We start from the raw sequence: 23,574 nt of genomic DNA on the forward strand, positions 1-23,574 counted from the left end.
ATCTGAGACTAGAGAATGGTAAAACTACAAAAATTAGCAATGTTAACCTTTTAGTTATACCTATAAAGCCAATTCATCCATCCACTTGTCATAATCTCTGCCTGTCTTAATTTGACTTGCCCCAGAAACAAACAATGAGACAAGGATTCAAGTACATATAGTTTGTTTGGGGTATGATTTCAAGAAACGCATAGAGGTGGGGAGTGAGACAGATGGGAGAAGAAGGGAAGTGTTGGTTATTAAGCAAGTTACCATTGTGAGCAACTTAAGGTTAATCCTTCTGAGGAACTCAGCAGGAATAGTGTTTTCCAACATGAGAGGGCACAGACATCACTCTACAGATTCCCAGGACCTACTGCCTGAGATTTTGATTCAGTAATTTGGGGGTGGGTTCCACAAATTTTAATTACTAACCAGTTCCCAACCAATATCGATGCTACTGTTACTGGTCAGTGGATACTTTGAGTAAGCAGAGTTGTAGAACACACTTTCAAAGACTTATCCCGCCCAAGAGGCAAGGGAGGAGTATTTAACCACCAATTCCCATCAGATATTGTTTAAAACGACTGCGCTCAAACAGCATTAACACTCTGGTACTTCCTCTGCCTCCTCCTAGGCAGAAGAGGTATCTGCAGCCAAAAGACACCCCTCGGGAAATGAGTCATGCACTGGCAGCTGCAAGTCAGGCTGGTATGTATGAAAATGAGGGATGCCCAAGAAATGTGAGCTGGGCACAGATAGCATTTGCTACATTGCTATATTGTCATGGAGGAAAATAAACAATTAACCAAGAAATTATAAACAAATTGCAATTGTTATAAGTGCTTTAAAAGTAAATTACATGAAACTACCCGTAAAGATAGCCTCTCATCTTATTACAGATGGAAACTTCCTAGAGTTGTTGTGAACCAAAAAAATGTACTGTTTCACAAATAGGGTTAAACACCAACTCCAGCCCAATACTGTATAGCATTGGCCCTTACTGAATGGATAGTATCTTATCTGAAGTCACTCTGATTGGCAGTTTAAATTAGAAATGTGTGCAGAATCATTAAATTTTCATTTTGTTTCATCTGGGTAGAACCTAGCTAGGATTTACTCTGCTTTATAAACATTAAATTACAAACATGGAATGAAAACAATGTTTATTTCAATTGCTTTTTATTTATATTTTCATCAGTTTCACCGAGAAAGCCCAAACCAGTAATGCATTTTGAGAAGTATGTTATAATTACATAAGATGGCTTATTTTGCAAATCCATACTCACTTTCCACTCTGAATATATTTATCTCCTTAAAGCATCTAAGGAATTAGCAACTGTGAAGTTAGGGAATAGACCATAAAACTGCCTTTACTTCTGACACCAACAGCAAGTCTGTGAGTTCCAAGACCACCCTCAGATTTGGTAATTCGTTAGAAGGACTCACAGAACACACTGAAAGATATTATATTCACAGTTATAGTTTATTATAGTAAAAGGATACCAGTTAAAATCAACCAAGAGAAGAAACACATCGGACAGAGTCTAGGAAAGTAATAAACAGGGAGCTTTCAGTCATCCTCTCTCATGGAGTGATGGACAGCATTACTTTTCTGGCAATGACTGACAATTCACATGAAGTATTGCCAACCAGGGAAGCTCACCTGAGCCTTGGTATTCAGTCTTTACTGGGTCTCAATCACAGCGGTGTGGCTGACTATCCAATCTCAGTTTCTGATCCCTTAGGAAGGCAAGCTGTTATTGCTTTACTCAACGTCTCCATCCTAAATCATATTGTTACTATCTAAATTGGGCCAAGCTTCCTAGGCAAATAAAGACACTCACTAGCCATGACATTCTAAGGGCTTGGAGGTTACCTCCCAGAAGCCAAGAGCAAAGGCAATACCGCTTTTGGGGCAAGATTAAATTCTTTACTGCACTACACTTTACTCTGCTGTCACTGTAAGTGGTCACTGCATTTTTTAAAGCCCTGAAATTCCTCATCTTACAGAGCTTAACTGCTACATTATGATATTGATAAAAACAGAACTAGGTGTGTACTTTCATAATTAATGTACTTTCAATATTGCTAGACTTTGATGCATATTTGGAAAAATATCAGTTTACTTGATATTTGAAACCAACCCAAAATTCACGGCTCAAGTTTATTCTACTGTCAACATTATAGTCTTCTTTTTCTATGTATCAGTGTTCACTGCTATAGTATGCAATATTTTTGCAAAATAATGCTCAGGATAACCAATCCACAGTGGAATACCTTTCATTTAGTATCCGGATAAAATCTGGCCTTTTGAAAAACTATCAACATACATATATTCCCCTTCCATGAGTTGATCATTAAACTGGAAGAAAATACTTAGGAGCTTATTGTGCTCTGTAAGATAGCAAAAATCACTTCCTAAAACTAGCTAAAAACCTGATGATTGCTACTATTTAAACTTTAGCTGTTGGTGTCTCCAAATTGCAATGCCCCAAATCACCTCTGCAACACAGACTCTTGAGTGATACATCTGTGTATAAAAATGTAACATGAAACCATTGTTTTCTTTAAAGGCAAAGAAACCTCTAACAATTTTATTTTGGGTTCAGTTAGATACTAGAATGCCCTCTGCTGTGTACCATGAAATATATCAAAACAAGTGTCAATTTTAGAGTACAAACATTTAAAATCCTTATACAAAATAAGTGTTGTCTTAGAAACAAAGCCTATATTTTAGAATAGGAAATCTTGTTATTTATGAAAAGAATCTTAGCAACACTAAAATTAGTAACATAAATCATTTTTTTAATTTCAAACAATTCTTTTATAAAAACATTAAAACATCTTTTAATCCTACAGAACATTTTCCTTTGAATTAATAGCACCAACAAAAAAACTATGTTATGCAAATAGAAGAGAAGATATGTGTTATCTACAAATTAATGCTAGAATTTTTAAATAGGACCGTAATATTAAAGAGAAGTAGCTAACAAAATTATTATAATGAGGACATAAAATATATTAGGTATTATTTTCTATCTTAAATATCTTGAAAGAGAACATTTTTGCCAGAAAATGCAACTGCAAAGAATATTAAAATAAATGCTACAAGGAAGGAAGCAATTAAGCATATTTTAACCAATAAATAACAGCGTATCATTGTAATATACTGAATAATCACATAAAAACGCTAGTAAATTTACAAATATATTATTTTCTAAAAACTCTACCATATACCAAAGCTATTAGGGAAATGGCTATATACAAATTAAATACATACATTAATAATATTAAAATGTTTTAACATGAACCGTGAATATACACCCTGAACACTGTCAGCTTATGCTTAGCTACTTTTTCTCATTTCTTATCATGTTAATGAAATTTTCAACATTTACTATTGTTTTCTAAGGGCAAGTGAAATTCTACATCCTAGGTAGAGATTTTAGAATATTAGTTGTTCTTATGGATTTCCTGCCCTCCAGTGGTATCTGCCTTAATATTTCCACTGCACCTTTCAAGGTTGCAAAGAGAAACATCACTTCTACATGTACATTTTGAAATTAGATCACACTGTATGGCAGCATCTAATTTTTCCTCCATTACAGATTCACTCTCTGTTTGTATCCCTGCATCACACCTTGCAGCCTGCAGAACGCAGTTATCATTGGTTTTGTTTTGCAAAATGTGGGCTGAATTGCACTGCAACTGTGGAAACTGATCTGTATTATTTTTCACTGAGAACTGGTAGAAATTCTCATTCTGTTTGTGAATTTTGTCATCGTTTTTAACAATCCTGTCACCTGAAAGTTTTGCCATCCTTTCTACATAAAAATTATTCATTTTTTCCTTGGTTTTGATGATCATCCTATTTGAATCTTCAATTTGCTGTGATATTTGATCTTCATCTTCAGATGGCTAAAAAGAAATTAATAATTTTGCTATAAACCATGCTTACATTTTAAAAATGCATTCAATCACTTCAAAGAATATATTCTTAAAATCCCAACTATAGAAAATTTCTAAATACAGAAGAGAGTTTGGCAAGTTACAAATCAAAGCAGGTATATCATCAAAGAGTCTTCAACCAATAATCTGCCATACCTCCCAGGAGGCTATGAATTCTAAAATAGCAGTAACAATAATAATCTTTGTAATAAAAATGCAAAAGAGGTAAAAAGGAGACGAGAAATTTTGTCTTTTATTAGTCCCTATAATCGCAGGCTCTATCATCTCTCTACCCTTTCAACAGAAGAAATGATATGCAGCATACTTCCTCCACTTAAAAAGAGTAGACTAGAAGAAGTACCTTCGAGGGAAACAGCTAACATATAACTTGTTCAATTATTTATTGATTCATTAAGTAAAAAATAACTACCTGTATGCTTTTTATGGGCCCAGTCCAATGAAATATATATATATATATAATCTTAAGAAGATAACATAACTTAAGAAGAGCATCAGGTAATAGGAAATTAAATAGACAAAGAAAAGTTAAGTAGCAATACATAAGCAATACATAGCTCAACTGTTATATAAAAAGACAACCTTTAAGAACTTTTTTTAAGAACTTTTTAATAGGTCTAGATTTCAATTTTCTAAGCATAAATTTTTCGAACTTCTTGAAAAAATTCTTTTAATTACTGAATTAATGAAAATATTCTTTTAATGAAAATTTTATATAAAGTATTGATTATTCAAGTTAAAAATACAAAGTTAATATAAAAAACTAAATATAAAAAGGGGTATAGGCTTTAGCTGACTGACACTGAAAAATGTATATTTCAAAATAGCTAGTAGATACGTCTTAAAATGGTCCGAACACAGAGAAATAAATACTCAAGGGGATGGATATTCTAAATATTCTGGCTTGATCATTACACATTTGAGTCATGTAACAAAACATCATATATACCCAATTAAATACGTACAAATATTATACATCAATAAAAAATAAAAGGTAAATCTAAACATGCTTCTTTAGTGATGCAATTTGAGTTATACTCTTTCAGAGAATTGAACTGTTTAACAAATAGACAAACTTGTAATCTAGTGTTGATAACATGTTATTGGTGATTTTTTTTTTTTTTTTTGAGACACGGTCTCACTCCATTGCCTGGGCTGGAGTGCAGTGGCACAATCATGGCTCACTGTAACCTCAACCTCCCAGGCTCAGGTGATTCTCCCACCTCAGCCTCTCCAGTAACTGGGACCACAGGCACACGCCACCATGTCTGACTAATTTTTTGTATTTGTTTTTGCATGTTGTCCAGGCTGGTCACGAACTCCTGGGCTCAAGCAATTGCCCACCTCAGTCTCCCAAAATGCTGGGATTACAAGCATGAACCAACATGCCTGGCTAAGTGCTATTTCTTACCTTTGTTCATAAGTACTTATTATAATATGTTTATGCATACACATTTAAAATGTAATTATAAGCAGGATCCTTTAGAAATGCATTATTTGCTCTTTTCTTTCAGGGAATGGAACTAGTTAACAAAGAACACTGTAATATAGTGCTGAGAACATGCTATTAAAGGACAGTCATCTCTTCCTAAGGCCTCATTTGCATGAGTTTACATATACACAAGCAAAAGCTAAATCTACGTACAGTTCTTTTAAAAAGGAAAGAAAAGGAAACTTGTGAAGGAAAATGTACTTTTGTGAAATACCTTTTTATGTTGTATTAAAAATGTAGCTTTTATGTGGGTGCAGGATTGCTATGACAAAGGCATACCGTTAGATGCTAATGTGATTTGAGAAAAAGTGAAGCCATTATATGACAACTTAAAGCAAAAGGAAGCTGAAGGATCTAATCCTGGAGAATTTAATGCCAGCAAAGGATGGTTTGATAATTTTAGAAACAGCTTTGGCTTAAAAAATATCAAGGTAATAGGGGAAGCAGCTTCTGCAGACCAAGAAGCAGCAGACACATTCCCAGATGCCTTTAAAGAAAATCACTGAAGAAAAAGGATATCTGCCTAAACAAGTTTTTAATGGAGACAAAAGTGCCCTATTCCAGGAAAAAAAAAATGTCACATAGGATATTTATTAGGAAGGGAAGCAGGCACCAGGATTTAAGGCAGGATGGGATAGGCTAACTTTACTGTTTTGTGCAAATGCAGTCAGGTTTATGACCAAGATTGCCCTTATTTATAAAGCTGCTCACCCTCAAGTTTTGAAGGGAAGGATAAACACCAATTGCCAGTTTCTTGGTAATACAACAAGAAAGCCTGGAAAACAAAAATTCTTTTTCTGAATTGATTCCATCAGTGCTTTGCCCCTAGAGTCAGTAAGTGCTTTGCCAGTAAGGGACTGCCTTTTAAAGTTATTTTGATATTGCTAATGCCCCTGGCCACCCAGAATCCCATCAGTTCAACACCGAAGGCATCAAAATAGTTTACATGTTTTGAAGCACAACATCTCTAATTCAGCCTCTAGATTAGGGAGTCACAGTGACCTTTAAGGTTCATTATACATTGTGCTCTATGGAAAGGATGGTCAATGCGATGGGAGAGAACCCAAGAGAGAGAACATCATAAAATTCTGGAAGGATTATACCATTGAACATGCCATTACTGTTATAGAAAAAGCCATGAACATCACCAAGACTCGGAAAAGAAATCCCTGCAGAAGAAAACTGTTGTAGATGTTAAACATGACTTCATAGGATTTACAAGAGCTAATCAAGAAAATCATGAAAGAGACTGGGGATATGGCAAAAAAAGGTGAAAGGTGAAGGGTTTCAAGATATGGAGCTTAGAAAAATTAAAGAGCTAATATATACCACTCCAGGGGAATTAACAGAAGACAGCTTGATGGAGATGTGTACTTAACAACCAGTTACAGACAACAAGCAAGAAGACATAAAAGAAGCAGTGCCAGAAAAATCTGACTTTAGACAATCTGGCAGAAGTGTTGATTACTCAAGACCTCTTTTGATTTCTTTACGACATAGACCTTTCTATGATACAGGCTCTGAAGCTAAAGTAAACAGTAGAAGAAGAATTGGTACCATATTAAAACATTTTTAGAGAAACGAAAAATCAAAAGTCAGACAGAAATAACGATGTATTTCCACAAAGTTACACCAAGTGTGCCTGCCTCTCCTGCCCACCATTCTACTTCCTCCACCTCTTCTGCCTATGCTACCAATGAAACAGCAAGACCAACTCTGCCTCTCCCTTCTCCTCCTCAGCCTACTCAACATGAAGATGATGAGGATTATGATGTTATGATGATCTATTCCTACTTAATGAATAGTAAATATATCTTTTCTTCCTTAAGATTTCCTTAGTAACATTTTCTTTTCTTTAGCTTACTTTATTGTATAAATATAGTATATAATATATACAACATACAAAATATGTGTTAATCAACTGTTTATGTTATCAGTAAGGATTCTGGCAACAGTAGGCTATTAGTAGTTAAGTTTGGCGGAGTCAAACGTTTTATTCAGATTTCTGACTGGGCAGCATCCCTAACCCCTGCATTGTTCAATGACAAACTGTACACACATAATGTGTGTGTGTGTGTATGTGTGTATATATATACATATATATGTATATATATGTATGTATATAAGGTATCTTGATAAAAGGATAAAAGGTGTTTTGTAAATGGAAATAAATGCATTTTTACAAATGTGAAAAATGGTACTCATGGACATTTTTATTTACATTTTTCTTTTCTCCATTTTTAAATGTACTTTTTAAAATTTTTTACCTTTTTGTTTATATTAATTTTTACTTCCACTATTTAATTGACTCAACAGTTTTATAGGGTAAAGGTAAACTATGAGAAAAACAAATAATTATTAATATAGCATGTATTAATATGTGAAACAAGCATCACTTACCAAATCTGAACTAGAACTGAAACAGCTGTCTGTTGGTCTTGGAGAGTAACTAGTAGACCGACTACTCTGTGCAGAATCAAGAGCTGAAAATAAAGGTTTAATACATGAATAATGGTATTTATGAATACTCTACAACATACATATGCCAGGCAGAAGATATCTGCTGGTAAAACAAATTTAGCTAACAACGCAAAACACTTTAAAATGTACCAAAATTAGTTAAAATTGTGGATACTTGGCACCTTACAATTCTGACAGGATTTTTGGGTTTATTTTACCCTTAAAAGATTTGTAGCTAGAAATGAAATAAGGGTATATAACATAAGTGAAGAAAACAGAATAGAGAAAGTTGGACTGATTTTTCCAACATATGAATTATATTTTATGAACTAATAATTTAAAGTGTTAACCTGAGGGAAGGAAGAGAAAACCAAGTGATTAATTCCTAAGGCATCAGACATTTGCCAATCTAGCAAATGAAAGTTTACTGTGCAATCAAAAGATGCGAATAAAACCTATTCAAAGCATCCAGTTTGATACATTTTCATTATCTGCTTAATATTGTTATTTTACAATTGCAAGTAAAGTTTTAAAATGGGATTGAGATGTAGGTCATGAATCCCTACTATGTATAAATGATAAAGAGCAACCGTAGCTTCAACCACTCTTGTTCCCTTGTTTATGAAAATGAGTCTGCTATCAAGAGAAGCAAAAGGCTGCAGAACATGAAACAACACATACCAGATCACATGCCCTACAATATGCAATAAACCATGAGTACCTCAGGCCGGGACTGATGCTCTCTGTAACAGAATCTAGCTTCAGTCAGCTGAGAGGCAGAGAGAACTTAGCTGAACTCTGATACCCTTATTTCATCATTCTAGAAGGAAATTTATACCCCACAAAGCAGGTTTCTCCCTGACAATGAAAGTAGAGTGCACAAAAGTGAAGGGTAGAATATCACTACTAACAACATAATTTAAGGGCATTTCACCCCAATAAGGTTCATTCAGTCCATAAGTACTATAAATCCACCGTGATCAGAAGGGAAGAAATTTGTCCACTGAATGAATGTTCTCACCTTTAATAGTACAGGAAAGGGCATGCAAATGAAAATAAGTACAATTAAACACTCGTTTTGGTGACCATGGCCTTATGGTATAGTTTGAAATCAGGTAGTGTGATGTGTCCAGATTTGTTATCTTTGCTTAGTCTTGCTTTGGCTATGTGGGCTCTTTTTTGGTTCCATATAGATTTTAGAATTGTTTTTTCTAGTTCTGTGAAGAATGATGGTGGTATTTTCATGGGAATTGCATTGAATTCATAGATTGCTTTTGGCAGTATGGTCATTTTCAAAATATTGATTCTACCCATCCATGAGCATGGGATGTGCATGGTACTGGTATAAAAATAGGCACATAGACCAATGGAACAGAATAGAGAACCCGGAAATAAACCCAAATATTTACAGCCAACTGATCTTCAACGAAGCAAACGAAACATAAAGTGGGGAAAAGAAACCCTTTTCAACAAATGGTGCTGGGCTAATTAGCTAGCCACATATAGGAGAATGAAACTAGATCCTCATCTCTTACCTTAGACAAAAAATCAACTCAAGATTGATTAAGGACTTAAACCTAAGACCTGAAATTATAAAAATTCTAGAAGATAGCATGGGAAAAACCCTTCTAGACATTGGCTTAGGCAAGGATTTCATGACCAAGAATACAAAAGCACATGCAACAGAAACAAATATATAGCTGGGACCTAATTAAACTAAAGAGCTTTTGCACGGCAAAAGGAACAGTCAGAAAAGTAAACAGACAACCCACAAAGTGGGAGAAAATCTTCACAATCTATACATCTGACAAAGGACTTATATCCAGAATTTACAAGGAACTCAAATAATTCAGTAAGAAAAAAATCAAACAATCTCATCAAAAAGTGGGCTAAGGGCATGAATAGACAATTCTCAAAAGAAGATATACCAATGGCCAACAAACACATGAAAAAATGCTCAATATCACTAATGACCAGGGAAATGCAAATCAAAACCACAATGTGATACCACCTTACTCCTGCAAGAATGGCCATATCAAAAAATTTAAAAAATGTAGATGTTGGCATGGGAGTGGTGAACAGGGAACACTTCTACATTGCTGGTGGGAATGTAAACTAGTACAGCCACTATGGAAAACAGCATAGAAATTACTTAAAGAACTAAAAGTAGAACTACCATTTGGTCCAGCAGTCCCACTAATGGGTATCCACCCAGAGGAAAAGAAATCATTATTCAAAAAACTCAAAAAAGATACTTTCACACACGTTTCTAGCAGCACAATTCACAATTGCAAAATCATGCAACAAACCCAAATGCCCATCAACGAGTGAAGACACAATATGTGTGTGTATATATCTAAACACACATATATATACATATATACATACACACATATACATATATGCATATATATACACATATACATATATGCACATATACATACACATATACATATATTCATACAAATATACATATATACATACATGCATATGTGTATATATACATATATACATATACACATGTAGATACATATATACATATACACATGTAGATACATATAAACATATATACATGTAGATACATATATACATGTATATACCTATATACATGTAGATACATATATACATGTATATACCTATATACATGTAGATACATATATACATGTAGATACCTATATACGTATATACATGTAGATAGTATATACATGTAGATATGTACATACGTGTGTATATACATGTATATATACGTATATACACACGTGTGCATACCTGTATAAGTACGTATATGCACATACGTGTATATACGGATATACGCATACGTATATACATATATATGTATATACGTAAATATACATATGTGTATATACATGTATACACGTATATATACACATGCATATATATATCTATATATACAGATATATATACGTGTATACATGTATATATACATATGTATATACGCATGTACACAGGCATATATACATATGTATATGCGCATGTACACAGGCATATATACATATGTATATGTGCATGTATACAGGTATATATACATATGTATATACGCATGTATACAGGTATATATACATATGTATATAAGTATCCATACATGCGTATACATATGTACGCACACACGTATACATGTGTATACATATGTACGTATACACATGCATGCATGTATACATATGTACATATACACATGTAAGCATGCATGTATACATCTGTATGCATACACATGTATCCATGCATGTATACATATGTATGTATACACACGTATACATGTATGTATACGTGTGTATATGTATGTATACACACACGTATATGCGTATACACATGTATATGTATGTGTATACGCATATACACATGTATATGCGTATACACATGTATATGTATGTGTATACACATATATACACGTATATATGTGTAATATAAACGTATATATGAATATGCAAATATATACACATATGGGTACATGCACATATATACACATGTGTGTAGATGCACATATATACATATATAGTATATGCACATATATACATATATATGTATATGCACATATACACATACACGTATACACGTGTATACACATACACGTATATACACATGTATATATACACATACACGTATATACACAGGTATATACATATATACATGTATGTATATACACGTATATACACATATATGCATGTATGTATATACACATGTACACATATATACATATATGTATATACACATGTATACATATGTATATATACATTTATACACATGTATACATATATGCATATATACACTTGTATACGTATATATATACATATATACATATATCTATATATACATATATACATGTATATACATATATACGTATATACGTATATACACATATATGTCGTGTATATATGCATATTCGTATATATGTCGTGTATATACATACATACTTATATACGTCGTATATATACGTTGTATATATGATGTATATATACATATATATATAATACAGGTGTATATACATATGTATATACGTATGTACATATACATACAGGTATATATACATGTACATATACATACAGGTATATATGCATGTACATATACATACAGGTATATATGCATGTACATATACATACAGGTATATATACATGTACATATACATACAGGTATATATATACACATGTATATATACATATGTATGTAGGTATATATACATGTATATATACATATGTATGTAGGTATATATACATACAGGTATATAAACATGTATATATACATATGTATATATGTACGTATATATACATACAGGTATATAAACATGTATATATACATATGTATATATGTATGTATATATACATACAGGTATATATACATGTATATATACGTACATATATACATATGTATATAGACATGTATACATATAGACATGTATGTGTATATACGTGTGTATACACCCATATCCACATACGTGTGTATACACCCATATCCACATACGTGTGTATACACATATATGTATATAAACATATATACACATATATACACTTATATACATATATACACGTACACACATATATATGTACACATACATATACACATAAATACATATATACATCTATGTGTATATGTACACATACATATATGTATATGTGTATATATGTATATATACATATAGATGTATATATGCGATCTATACGCATATATGGATATATACACATATGTATTATATATACACTATATATGCGATATATACACATATCACATATATATATACACATCACATATATATATATGGTAGATTAAAAACGCAGCCATAAAAAGGAAGGAATTAACAGCATTTGTAGTGACTAAGTGAAATAACTCAGGAATGGAAAACCAAACATCGTATGTTCTCACTGATATGAGGGAACTAAGATATGAAGATGCAGAGGCATAAGAATGATACAATGGACTTTGGGAACTTGGGGGGAAGAGTGGGAGGAGGAAGTGGGATAAAAGACTACAAATATGGTGCAGTGTATACTGCTCGGGTGATGGGTGCACCAGTCTCACAAATCACCACTAAAGAACTTTCTCATGTAACCAAATACCACCTTTACCCCAATAACTTGTGGTAAAAATTAAAAAAAAAAAAGAATACTGACAAAAAAAAACACTTATTGAGTAACTACTTTATGTAAGGCACTGTGATAGTTATTAGAGACACATGGTCAGAGCCCTCAAGGTGTTCAGAACCTTGTAATGGAGAAAGATATACATTTGTTTAAGTCACAAAATAAGATGTGACCTCATAGAAGATACAAAAGTAGTAGGCAGCTAAGTGTGATGAACCCCAGGGAAAGAGGTTTGGTGATAATTTATAGAGAAAACATAAGTATAGAGAGTACGTTTTGAATGATGAATAAACAAACAATTTTCAGAGACAAGATGAAAAACTAACATATGGGATAGAGGGAAAAGAATGTGTAAATATTTCTAAACATTAATGGAGGTACATTTTAGATTGTCCATGATGTCACCTAAGGATGAATTAAAGAGAAGTGAGATGATGAAATCAAGTCAGTTAGACGATTAACTGAATAATCTAGGTATGAAGTGGTTATGATCTGCAATAAAGCAGTGAAATTGGGATAGAGAAGCAGCAAAAGATTCAAGTTTCAAGAAGGCTTTCAAATAGCCTGAATTTTTGCCTGTATGTACATTTAAAACTTTTGTGTGTCTGTTATAACATCAATATGAAAATCTGATAAAGATTGCACACACATATACACACATTGTCTCTCTACAGGAAAACCTCACTTATGAATACCGATACGAAAAATCTTATACTTAAAAAGTATTAAATTTTTTTAAAAGAACAGAATAAAAAGAAGAGCAAAGAATCCTAACACACCAGGACTTGGTGGAATTTATTATAGGAATGCTAAGATGGTCCAAATCACAAAATCCTTTAGTAAAATTCACCATTTAAAAAGATCTATATCAAAATGAAATATCACCTCACACTTCTTAGGGTGACCACTGTCAGAAAAAAAACAAAAAATAATAAATATTGGCAAGGATGTAGAAAAACTGGAATCTTTTTGCACTGCTGGTGGAAATATAAAATGGTGCAGCAACTACAGAAAATGGTATGAAGATTTCTCAAAAAATAAAAATAGAACTAACATATAATCCAGCAATATAACTTGTGAGTATATATCTAATAGAAGAGATAATTGCATACTTATGTTCATTGCAGCATTATTCACAATAGCCAGGAGTCAGAAACAACCTAAATGACCACCAATGAAAGAATGGATACAGAAAATATGGCATACACGTACAATTGAATACTATTCAGCAATGAAAAAGAAGGAAATCCTGTTACATACTACAATGTGGATGAACCCTAAGGACATTATGCTAAGTGAAACAAGCCATCACAAAAAAGACAAATACCACATGATTTCACCTACTAGGTATATATGTAGAATACAGAAACAGAAGGTAAAATGGTAATGGCCAGGGGCTGGGGGGAGGGGCAAGTAGGAAATTGTTGTTTAGGGAGTGTGAGAGACAGGACGAGGGTCTGTTGCACAACAATGTGCATGTGGTTGACAATATTGTATTGTACACCTGGAAACTGTTGAGAGGATAAATTTTATGTTGCATGCCTTTTTGCAACAATAATGCAAAAAGATATATGAATAAAAATTAATAATAATTCCCATAGATGCTAAGAATCACTCTCTCCCAAATTACTGATTCATCAAAACTACCCCACAAGAAAAAAAAGCTATTGGCAAAATAAAAAAAAAAAACATAAGTCTAAGCCCCAAATCCAGAATCTTACTTAATATAGAAACACAGGGTGTATATTCATGCTAAAGTAGCTGTGTGTGTGTGTTTGGGTATCAGAAAGCACTACAGATAAATCTAACAAGAAACATGCAGAATCTATGTGAGGAAAACTTCGGGAAAGTGCTTAAAGGTATTTTAAGCAACTACTAAATGTAAAAAACTAGACTGAACTAATGAAAGGACATCTGATGTTCTTAGACAGGACTACTCAACATTATAAAGATAATACTTCATACTAAACTAACACATACAGTTAACAGTTTCCCAGTAAAAATTAAAACTTTTCTTTTCGACTTAAGCAAGTTTATTTTAAAGGTTATATGGAAAAACAACCCAAGAATAACCAGAAAAAAACTTTTTAAAAAGTGCAAAGAGGCATATAATTCTTCAAGAAATTAAACATTTATAAAAAGATAATAAAAGCGGTATGGTATTGGCACATGAAGATTAGGAAAGATCAATGAAACAATTAAGAAAGCCACAAAATAGGTCAGCTACATATGGAAAGTTATTATATAAAAAAGGTAATATCACAAATACCTAGGGAAAAGAAGTATTTTTAAAACTTGGACTGATAGAAACCTCATGCCTTAAGTCAACTTAAACTCCAAATGGATTAAAGAACTAAATTTTAAAAAGCATATTAGTACTAGAAGAAAATATGGTACGTTCATTTGTAACTTGGAAGTGTGAAGAGTCTGGAGAGTCTAAACCCAGAAATAAAAGAAAAAAATGATCAATTTAACTACATAAAGAAGATAAGTCTTCTGCAAAGCAAGAGACACTATATGCAAAGACTAAACAAAATAAATCAAAAACCAATATTAAACTAGAAGAAAACATTTGCCACACAGCAAAACATACATGTTATTACTTTTTAATTTTTGTGGATACATAGTAGGCATATATATTTATGGGGCACATGAGATGTTTTGATACAAGGATACAATGTATAATAATCACATGAAAACTGGAGTATTCATCCCCTAAAGCACTGATTCTTTGGGTTACAAATCATCTAATTACATTGTTTTCATTATTTTAAAATGTACAATTCAATTTTTATTCACTATAGCTACCCTGTTGTGCTAGCAAATACTAGGTCTTATTCATTCTTTCTAATTGAATTTTTTGTATCCATTAACTATCACCACCCTCCCAAACCCACCACTACCCTTCCTAGCCTCTAGTAACCATTCTTCTACCCTCTTATTTCCATGAGTTCAATTGCTTTGATTTTAGATTCCACAAATAAGTGAGAACATGTGTTGTTTGTCTTTCTGTGCCTGGCTTGTTTCACTTAACACAATAACCTCCAGTTCCATCCATATTGTTGCAAATGACAGGATCATTCTTTTTTTATGCTATTTTCTGGAGTTAGGCAAGTTGATTTTAAAGGTTATATGAAAAAGTAATCAAGAATAACCAGAAAAAAAAACTTTTTAAAAAATGCAAGGAGGTGTAACTTCTCAAGAAATTAAACATTATAAAACAATGATAATTATTATCATTATTAGATTATGTATAGATTATTAGATTGTGTTTAATTAACACATTTTCTTTAGTGATTCATTTGTTGATGGACATTTAGGTTGCTTCCAAATCTTGGATATTGTGAACAGTGCTGCAACAAACATGGGAGAGGAGATAGCTCTTTAATATACTGATTTCTTTTGGGTATATATCCAGCAGTGGGATGCTTGATCATATGGTAGCTCTATTTTTAGTTTTTTGAGGAACCTCCAAACTATTCTCCATAGTGGTTGTACTAATTTATGTTACCATTGGTAGTGTATAAGGGTTCCCTTTCTCCATACCCTCACCAGGGTTTGTAATTGCCTGTCTTTGGGATATAAGTCATTTTAAACGAGGTGAGATCATATCCAATTGTACTTTTGATTTGCATTTCTTTGATGATCAGTGATGTTGAGCACCCTTTCATATGCCCCTTTGCCATGTGTATGTCTCTTTTGAGAAATGTCTATTCAAATATTTGGCCTATTTCTTATTGAGATTATTAGATTTTTTCCTATACAGTTGTTTGAACTCCTTATACATTATATTAATCCCTTACCAGATAGGTAATTTGCAAATATTTTCTCCCATTGTGGGTTGTCTCTTTATTGATTGTTTCCTTTATTGTATAGAAGCTTTTTAACTTGATGTGATCCTGTTTGTCCATTTTTGCTTTGGTTCCCTACGCTTGTTATTACTCAAGAAATTTTTACCCAAAGGAATGTCCTGGGGAATTTCCTTAGTGTTTTCTTGTGGTAGTTCCATAGTTCAAAGTCTTAGATTTAAGTCTTTAATCCATTTTGATTTGATTTTTGTATATGGTGAGAGACAGGGGTCTAGTTTCATTCTTCTGCATACAGATACCAGTTTTCGTTGCAGCATTCATTGAAGAGACTGTCTTTTCCCAGTGCATGTTCTTGGCACCTCTATCAAAATTGAGTTCATTGGAAATGTGTGGAATTGTTTCTGGGTTCTCTATTCTGTTCCATTGGTCTATGTGTCTGTTTTATGCTGGTACCATGCTGTTTTGGTTACTATAGTTCTCATGCTGTTTTGGTTACTATAGTTCTCATGCTGTTTTGGTTACTATAGTTCTGTAGTATAATTTGAAGTAAGAGAATGCTATTCCTTCAGTTTTGTTTCTTTTGCTTAGGATAACTTAGGCTATTCTTGGTCTTTTATGGTTCCATATACATTTTGGAATTGGTTTTTCAATTTCTGTTAATAATGTCATTGGTATTTTGATAGTGATTGCATTGAATATATAGATTGCTTAGGGTAGTATGGACATTTTAAACAATATTGATTCTTCTAATCCATGAACAGGGAATATCTTTCCATGTTTTGGTGTCCTCTTCAAAGTCTTTCATTAGTGTTTTATAGTCTTTATTATTGAGCTCTTTCACTTCCTTGGTTAATTCCTAGGTACTTAACTTTATTTGTGGCTACTGTAAATGGAACTACTTTAAAAATTTTTTTCAGACTGTTCACTGTTGGCATATAAAAATGCTACTGATTTTTGCATGTTGATTTTGCCTGCTGCAACTTTATTGATTTTATCAATTCTAATAGGTTTTTTACGGCGTCTTTAGGTTTTTCTAAATATAAGACCACATCATTGGCAAACAAGGATAATTTGACTTCTTTCTTTCCAATTTGGATGCCCTTTATTTCTTTCTCTTGTCTCATGCTCTAGATAGAACTTCCAGTAGAACTTAGAGTACTATGTTGAATAAAAATGAAAGTGGGCATACTTGTCATGTTCTATATCTTAGAGGAAAGCCTTTCAGTTCTTCCCCATTAAGTAAAATACTAGCTGTGGGTCTGTCATACATGGCTGTTATTATATTGGGTTATGTTCCTTCTATATTCATTTTTTGAAGGTTTTTACCATGAAGGGATGTTAAATTTTATCAAATGCTTTTTCAGCATCAATTGAAATGTTCATATGTTTCTTGTCCTTCATTCTGTTGTTATGATGTATCACATTGATTGATTTGTGTATCTTGAACCATTCTTGTATCCCAGGGATAAATCCCACTTGGTCATAATGAATAATCTTTTAAATATACTGTTGACTTCTGTTTGCTAGTATTTTGTTGAAGATTTTTGCATCAATATTCATCAGAGACACTGACCTGTAGTTTTCTTTTCTTGATGTCTTTGTCTGGTTTTGGTATCAGGGTAATACATTGCCTTGTAGAATGGGTTTGGAAGTAGTACCTCATCCTCCATTTTTCAGAATATTTTTAGTAGGACTGGTATTAGTTCTTCGTTACATGTTTTGTAGAATTCAGCAGTGAAGCCTTCAAGTCCCAGGCTTTATTTCCTGGGAGACTTTTTATTACAACTTCAATCTAGTTACTCGTTATTGGACTGTTCAGGTTTTGGATTTCTTCATGGTTCAATCTTGGTAAATTGTGTGTGTCTAGGAATTTGTCCTTTTCTTCTAGATTTTCCAACTTATTGGCATGTAGTCATTCATAGCACCCACTAATGATCCTTTGAATTCCTGTTATCAGCTATTATGTTCCTTTTTCATCGCTGATTTTATTTATTTATTTATTTTTTAAATTTTATTTTATTTATTATTATTATACTTTAAGTTTTAGGGTACATGTGCACAATGTGCAGGTTAGTTACACATGTATACATGTGCCATGTTGGTGCACTACACCCACTAACTCGTCATCTAGCATTAGGTATATCTCCCAATGCCATCCCTCCTCCCTCCCCCCACGCCACAACAGTACCCAGAGTGTGATATTCCCCTTCTTGTGTCCATGTGTTCTCATTGTTCAATTCCCACCTATGAGTGAGAATATGCGGTGTTTGGTTTTTTGTTCTTGGGATAGTTTACTGAGAATGATGATTTCCAATTTCATCCATGTCCCTACAAAGGACATGAACTCATCCTTTTTTATGGCTGCATAGTATTCCATGGTGTATATGTGCCACATTTTCTTAATCCAGTCTATCATTGTTGGACATTTGGGTTGGTTCCAAGTCTTTGCTATTGTGAATAATGCCGCAATAAACATACATGCACATGTGTCTTTATAGCAGCATGATTTATAGTCCTTTGGGTATATACCCAGTAATGGGATGGCTGGGTCAAATGGTATTTCTAGTTCTAGATCACTGAGGAATCGCCACACTGACTTCTACAATGGTTGAACTAGTTTACAGTCCCACCAACAGTGTCAAAGTGTTCCTATTTCTCCACATCCTCTCCAGCACCTGTTGTTTCCTGACTTTTTAATGATTGCCATTCTAACTGGCATGAGATGGTATCTCATTGTGGTTTTGATTTGCATTTCTCTGATGGCCAGTGATGGTGAGCATTTTTTCATGTGTTTTTTGGCTGCATAAATGTCTTCTTTTGAGAAGTGTCTGTTCATATCCTTTGCCCACTTTTTGATGGGGTTGTTTGTTTTTTTTTTGTAAATTTGTTGGAGTTCATTGTAGATTCTGGATATTAGCCCTTTGTCAGATGAGTAAGTTGCAAAAATTTTCTCCCATTTTGTAGGTTGCCTGTTCACTCTGATGGTAGTTTCTTTTGCTGTGCAGAAGCTCTTTAGTTTAATTAGATCGCATTTGTCAATTTTGGCTTTTGTTGCCATTGCTTTTGGTGTTTTAGACATGACCTTGCCCATGCCTATGTCCTGAATGGTAATGTCTAGGTTTTCTTCTAGGGTTTTTATGGTTTTAGGTCTAATGTTTAAGTCTTTAATCCATCTTGAATTGATTTTTGTGTAAGGTGTAAGGAAGGGATCCAGTTTCAGCTTTCTACATATGGCTAGCCAGTTTTCCCAGCACCATTTATTAAATAGGGAATCCTTTCCCCATTGCTTGTTTTTGTCAGGCTTGTCAAAGATCAGATAGTTGTAGATATGTGGCGTTATTTCTGAGGGCTCTGTTCTATTCCACTAATCTGTATCTCTGTTTTGGTTCCAGTACCATGCTGTTTTGGTGACTGTAGCCTTGTAGTATAGTTTGAAGTCAGGTAGTATGATGCCTCTAGCTCTGTTCTTTTGGCTTAGGATTGACTTGGCAATGCGGGATCTTTTTTGGTTGCATATGAACTTTGAAGTAGTTTTTTCCAATTCTGTGAAGAAAGTCATTGGTAGCTTGATAGGGATGGCATTGAATCTGTAAATTACCTTGGGCAGTATGGCCATTTTCACGATATTGATTCTTCCTACCCATGAGCATGGAATGTTCTTCCATTTGTTTGTATCCTCTTTTATTTCATTGAGCAGTGGTTTGTAGTTCTCCTTGAAGAGGTCCTTCACATCCCTTGTAAGTTGTATTCCTAGGTATTTTATTCTCTTTGAAGCAATTGTGAATGGGAGTTCACTCATGATTTGGCTCTCTGTCTGTTGTTGGTGTATAAGAATGCTTGTGATTTTTGTACATTGATTTTGTATCCTGAGACTTTGCTGAAGTTGCTTATCAGCTTAAGGAGATTTGGGGCTGAGACAATGGGGTTTTCTAGATATGCAATCGTGTCGCCTGCAAACAGGGACAATTTGGCTTCCTCTTTTCCTAATATAATCCCCTTTATTTTCTTCTCCTGCCTAATTGCCCTGTCCAGAACTTCCAACACTATGTTGAATAGGAGTGGTGAGAGAGGGCATCCCTGTCTTGTGCCAGTTTTCAAAGGGAATGCTTCCAGTTTTTGCCCATTCAGTATGATACTGGCTGTGGGTTTGTCATAGATAGCTGTTATTATTTTGAAATACGTCCCATCAATACCTAATTTATTGAGAGTTTTCAGCATGAAGGTTGTTGAATTGTGTCAAAGGACTTTTCTGCATCTATTGAGATAATCATGTGGTTTCTGTCTTTGGTTCTGTTTATATGCTGGATTACATTTATTGATTTGCGTATATTGAACCAGCCTTGCATCCCAGGGATGAAGCCCACTTGATCATGGTGGATATGCTTTTTCATGTGCTGCTGGATTCGGTTTGCCAGTATTTTATTGAGGATTTTTGCATCAATGTTCATCAAGGATATTGGTCTAAAATTCTCTTTTTTGGTTGTGTCTCTGCCAGGCTTTGGTATCAGGATGATGCTGGCCTCATAAAATGAGTTAGGGAGGACTCCCTCTTTTTCTATTGATTGGAATATTTTCAGAAGGAATGGTACCAGTTCCTCCTTGTACCTCTGGTAGAATTCGGCTGTGAATCCATCTGGTCCTGGACTCTTTTTGGTTGGTAAGCTATTGATTATTGCCACAATTTCAGATCCTGTTATTGGCCTATTCAGGGATTCAACTTCTTCCTGGTTTAGTCTTGGGAGGGTGTATGTGTTGAGGAATTTATCCATTTCTTCTAGATTTTCTGGTTTATTTGCGTAGAGGTGTTTGTAGTATTCTCTGATGGTAGTTTGTATTTCTGTGGGATCGGTGGTGATATCCCCTTTATCATTTTTTATTGCATCTATTTCATTCTTCTCTCTTATTAGTCTTGCTAGGTCTATCAATTTTGTTGATCCTTTCAAAAAACCAGCTCCTGGATTCATTAATTTTTTGAAGGGTTTTTTGTGTCTCTATTTCCTTCAGTTCTGCTCTGATTTTAGTTATTTCTTGCCTTCCGCTAGCTTTTGAATGTGTTTGCTCTTGCTTTTCTAGTTCTTTTAATTGTGATGTTAGGGTGTCAATTTTGGATCTTTCCTGCTTTCTCTTGTGGGCATTTAGTGCTATAAATTTCCCCCTACACACTGCTTTGAATGTGTCCCAGAGATTCTGGTATGTTGTGTCTTTGTTCTCATTGGTTTCAAAGAATATCTTTATTTCTGCCTTCATTTCTTTATGTACCCAGTAGTCATTCAGGAGCAGGTTTTTCAGTTTCCATGTAGTTTAGCGGTTTTGAGTGATTTCTTAATCCTGAATTCTAGTTTGATTGCACTGTGGTCTGAGAGACAGTTTGTTATAATTTCTGTTCTTTTACATTTGCTGAGGAGAGCTTTACTTCCAACTATGTGGTCAATTTTGGAATAAGTGCGGTGTGGTGCTGAGAAGAATGTATATTCTGTTGATTTGGGGTGGAGAGTTCTGTAGATGTCTGTTAGGTCTGCTTGGTGCAGAGCTGAGTTCAATTCCTGGATATCCTTGTTGACCTTCTGTCTTGTTGATCTGTCTAATGTTGACAGTGGGGTGTTAAAGTCTCCCATTATTAATGTGTGGGAGTCTAAGTCTCTTTATAGGTCACTCAGGAATCTTGCTTTATGAATCTGGGTGCTCCTGTATTGGGTGCATATATATTTAGGATAGTTAGCTCTTCTTGTTGAATTGATCCCTTTACCATTATGTAATGGCCTTCTTTGTCTCTTTTGATCTCTGTTGGCTTAAAGTCTGTTTTACCAGAGACTAGGATTGCAATGCCTGCCTTTTTTTGTTTTCCATTTGCTTGGTAGATCTTCCTCCATCCTTTTATTTCGAGCCTATGTGTGTCTCTGCACGTGATATGGGATTCCTGAATACAGCACACTTATGGGTCTTGACTCTTTATCCAATTTGCCAGTCTGTGTCTTTTAATTGGAGCATTTAGTCCAGTTACATTTAAAGTTAATACTGTTATGTGTGAATTTGATCCTGTCATTATGATGTTAGCTGGTTATTTTGCTCATTAGTTGATGCTGTTTCTTCCTAGTCTCGATGGTCTTTACATTTTGGCATGATTTTGCAGTGGCTGGTACCGGTTGTTCCTTTCCATGTTTAGCGCTTCCTTCAGGAGCTCTTTTAGGGCAGGCCTGGTGGTGACAAAATCTCTCAGCATTTGCTTGTCTGTAAAGGATTTTATTTCTCCTTCACTTATGAAGCTTAGTTTGGCTGGAAATGAAATTCTGGGTTGAAAATTCTTTTCTTTAAGAATGTTGAATATTGACCCCCACTCTCTTCTGGCTTGTAGAGTTTCTGCTGAGAGATCCACTGTTAGTCTGATGGGCTTCTGTTTGAGGGTAACCCGACCTTTCTCTCTGGCTGCCCTTAGCATTTTTTCCTTCATTTCAACTTTGGTGAATCTGACAATTATGTGTCTTGGTGTTGCTCTTCTCGAGGAGTATCTTTGTGGCATTCTCTCTGTTTCCTGAATCTGAATGTTGGCCTGCCTTGCTGGATTGGGAAGTTCTCCTGGATAATATCCTGCAGAGTGTTTTCCAACTTGGTTCCATTCTCCCCATCACTTTCAGGTACACCAATCAGATGTAGATTTGGTCTTTTCACATAGTCCCATATTTCTTGGAGGCTTTGCTCGTTGCTTTTTATTCTTTTTTCTCTAAACTTCCCTTCTCGCTTCATTTCATTTCATCTTCCATCGCTGATACCCTTTCTT

General features: G+C 34.1%; 1 protein-coding gene across 1 annotated transcript in view; it reads right to left on the reverse strand.

Annotated features, from left to right (window-relative positions):
- Nucleotides 1–1,453: 1,453 nt before the first annotated feature.
- REDIC1 (regulator of DNA class I crossover intermediates 1) overlaps nucleotides 1,454–23,574 on the reverse strand; it is a 96,148-nt gene continuing 74,027 nt past the window's right edge. Inside the window, exons 12-13 of the mRNA XM_003825725.5 lie at nucleotides 7,841–7,923; nucleotides 1,454–3,900 (exon numbers count right to left, since the gene is read on the reverse strand). Coding sequence (XP_003825773.2) covers nucleotides 3,436–3,900; nucleotides 7,841–7,923 — 548 coding nt within the window. The 3' untranslated portion in view covers nucleotides 1,454–3,435. The remainder of the gene's footprint in view (nucleotides 3,901–7,840; nucleotides 7,924–23,574) is intronic.

The sequence above is a fragment of the Pan paniscus genome, chromosome 10, assembly GCF_029289425.2.
Source record: "Pan paniscus chromosome 10, NHGRI_mPanPan1-v2.0_pri, whole genome shotgun sequence".
In the NCBI taxonomy this organism is placed as follows: domain Eukaryota; kingdom Metazoa; phylum Chordata; class Mammalia; order Primates; family Hominidae; genus Pan; species Pan paniscus.